This window comes from Pteropus vampyrus, unplaced genomic scaffold, assembly GCF_000151845.1.
Source record: "Pteropus vampyrus isolate Shadow unplaced genomic scaffold, Pvam_2.0 Scaffold94, whole genome shotgun sequence".
In the NCBI taxonomy this organism is placed as follows: domain Eukaryota; kingdom Metazoa; phylum Chordata; class Mammalia; order Chiroptera; family Pteropodidae; genus Pteropus; species Pteropus vampyrus.
This window is the reverse complement of record NW_011888875.1, coordinates 1,506,769-1,509,051: the sequence shown is the minus strand read 5'-3', so window position 1 is coordinate 1,509,051 and position 2,283 is coordinate 1,506,769. Positions and strand designations below refer to the sequence as shown.

The 2,283-nt window shown below is 48.7% G+C and overlaps 1 protein-coding gene across 1 annotated transcript in view; it reads left to right on the top strand.

Moving 5' to 3' along the window:
• The window catches only part of LOC105294778 (triple functional domain protein), a 51,647-nt gene that overhangs the window by 26,047 nt on the left and 23,317 nt on the right, over positions 1-2,283 (top strand). The window contains exons 8-11 of the mRNA XM_023532944.1: positions 5-63; positions 754-804; positions 984-1,061; positions 1,925-2,116. Of these exons, the coding sequence (XP_023388712.1) occupies positions 5-63; positions 754-804; positions 984-1,061; positions 1,925-2,116 (380 nt within the window). The remainder of the gene's footprint in view (positions 1-4; positions 64-753; positions 805-983; positions 1,062-1,924; positions 2,117-2,283) is intronic.

Genomic DNA, 2,283 nt, shown 5'->3' with positions numbered 1-2,283 from the left:
CAACTCACAGATTTGTTAATCAAACCAGTGCAGAGAATTATGAAATACCAGCTGTTACTGAAGGTGAGGCTTTGCCAGGTGCAAATCCTGGTGTCGGGAGTCAGTTTGGTGAGAGGGCAGGGAGTGCTTGGCAGGTGAGGGGAATCTCTTCTGTGGAAAAACAAAAAAAACAGTCTCGTTACTCCTGATTTTAAATATTTCAGAATAGGGTTTGGTGTGTGTTTGTTAAAAATTTAATGAGACACCTTACACTGTTTTCTCAAATGTTTCGCTTACATCAAGTTCTGAATCCAGTTGTCAGTCAGTTAAAGCGAACTTTTTACCCCACCGCAGGCTTTGAATCCTAGCGACATATTCTCTAATCTTCTCAGAGCCTTGGATAAAATTAAAATGGCAGTCCATGCCTGTTTCTCTCTATTGGCTCAGCAATAGCCTTGATTTATTTAAATCCCTCCGCACAACACAATTTCCACGGTAAAGGTGACTGTTTAAGTGCCTTGAGATTCCTTCACGTATAAAAGTTAGAACCTGTCTCGGAGTGAAACGGCAACCAGTATCTTCTGAGATAGACTCCGCTCTCCTGCCGCCAAAATCCACCTAAGGACACCTTGTCCTTGCGTTACTGGGAGGGAAAAATGAGAGAATAGAACCGAAGCGCCGAGCCCAGTGCCAGGCGCCCGCTGCGCGAGGTCCTGGGGTAGCTGCCGCGTGCCCGTCACCCTGCTCACGGCCTCCTGTCCGCTTCCCTTGCAGGACTTCCTCAAGTACTCCAAAAAAGCCAGTCTGGATACATCAGAACTGGAGGTACTTCCGCCCCGCCAAGGTCTCCCCCAGGCTGTCCCCACGCGTGTCCAAGCAGCCTGTCCCCGGGCGGGGCGACGGCAGGTCTCTCCACCACCGGGCTGTGCCCCGCGCACACCGCAGGGTGGGAGGGTGAGGACCCGAGCGCGGGGCGAAGGTGACCTCTGACCCCTCCCCCGCAGAGAGCCGTGGAAGTCATGTGCATGGTGCCGAAGCGGTGCAGCGACATGATGAGCGTCGGGCGGCTGCAAGGATTCGACGTAATGCGGCTGCTCCTCTTTAGCCTTGCTCCGGGCTCCGACTGTCACTGTCCCTTGCGTCGGATTCTTTACCTCCACGTGTAGAAAGCTGATCCTTTTGCTTGTTTTCTGTCTTCTCTGTCTTTACTTCAGCCTGATCGATAGAGTCTTTCACCTTTTTTTTTTTTTTTTTTTGATGCTTTTGATTTGCTTTTTTGCAACCTTCCTCTGCTCAGAGCCCTGCGCCTCGTGGCGGAAACAGGCAGGACTCTGCTTTGTCTCCTGGGCCCTGTGCTGTCACACGAGCGGAGTTTCCTTCCCCGGCAGGTAGTGGGAAGCAGGGGGCCCCTGCCCTTCTGTCACCCCTGGGAGCCTGACCTCGGGGTCGCTGTGTTCGTTAGCCTAGCAGACTTTTCTGCGAGTCGTTTGCCAGATGACTCATATTACATATGACCTACTAGTATCCTCAAGATATTCAGAACCAGCATCTTTTTTTTAACTTGACTGTTGGGTAAGGAGACAGGAGAAGTTTTTATTTTTCTCGCCTACTGTTTTGCTAGAGATTTGGGTTTCAAGTTCTTTTGCCGTGGCTCTCAAAAAAGCACGCCCACTCTCTCCCGGAGAGCTTCTGAAAACATGGATCCTGGTGCATCTCTCCCTGGGTCCCGCCAACAGGCCAGTGGTTTATACAACAGTTGGCAACAATTTTATTTAGATTAATTGTCCTCTTTGGGGCCAAAAACTCATGATAACAAAAAGAAAAACTTAAGCTGTATAAATTAATAGACGTATATGTTAATTTGTAGGAGGAAACTTTAAAGAAAACAACTTCATGTATCTTAATGTGTTTTCTCCTCTTCCTTTGCCCCTTTTACTCGTTTTAGGGTAAAATTGTTGCCCAGGGCAAGCTGCTCTTACAAGACACATTCTTGGTCACAGACCAAGACACGGGACTTCTGCCTCGCTGCAAAGAGAGGCGGGTCTTCCTCTTCGAACAGATTGTCATTTTCAGTGAGCCACTTGACAAAAAAAAGGGCTTCTCCATGCCAGGATTCCTGTTTAAGAACAGTATCAAGGTACCGTGTGTTTATAACTTGGGTAATGCAGTGTTTTCTCAAGGGCGCACGTGGTGCCGGTCACGCCGATGGACTGTTTCCTTTCTAACGATGATGTGTCCTGATCCTTAGTTTACTGAATATTTGGAGAATTTTCTAATACGGTTCAGACCCTTTAAATTCACCAC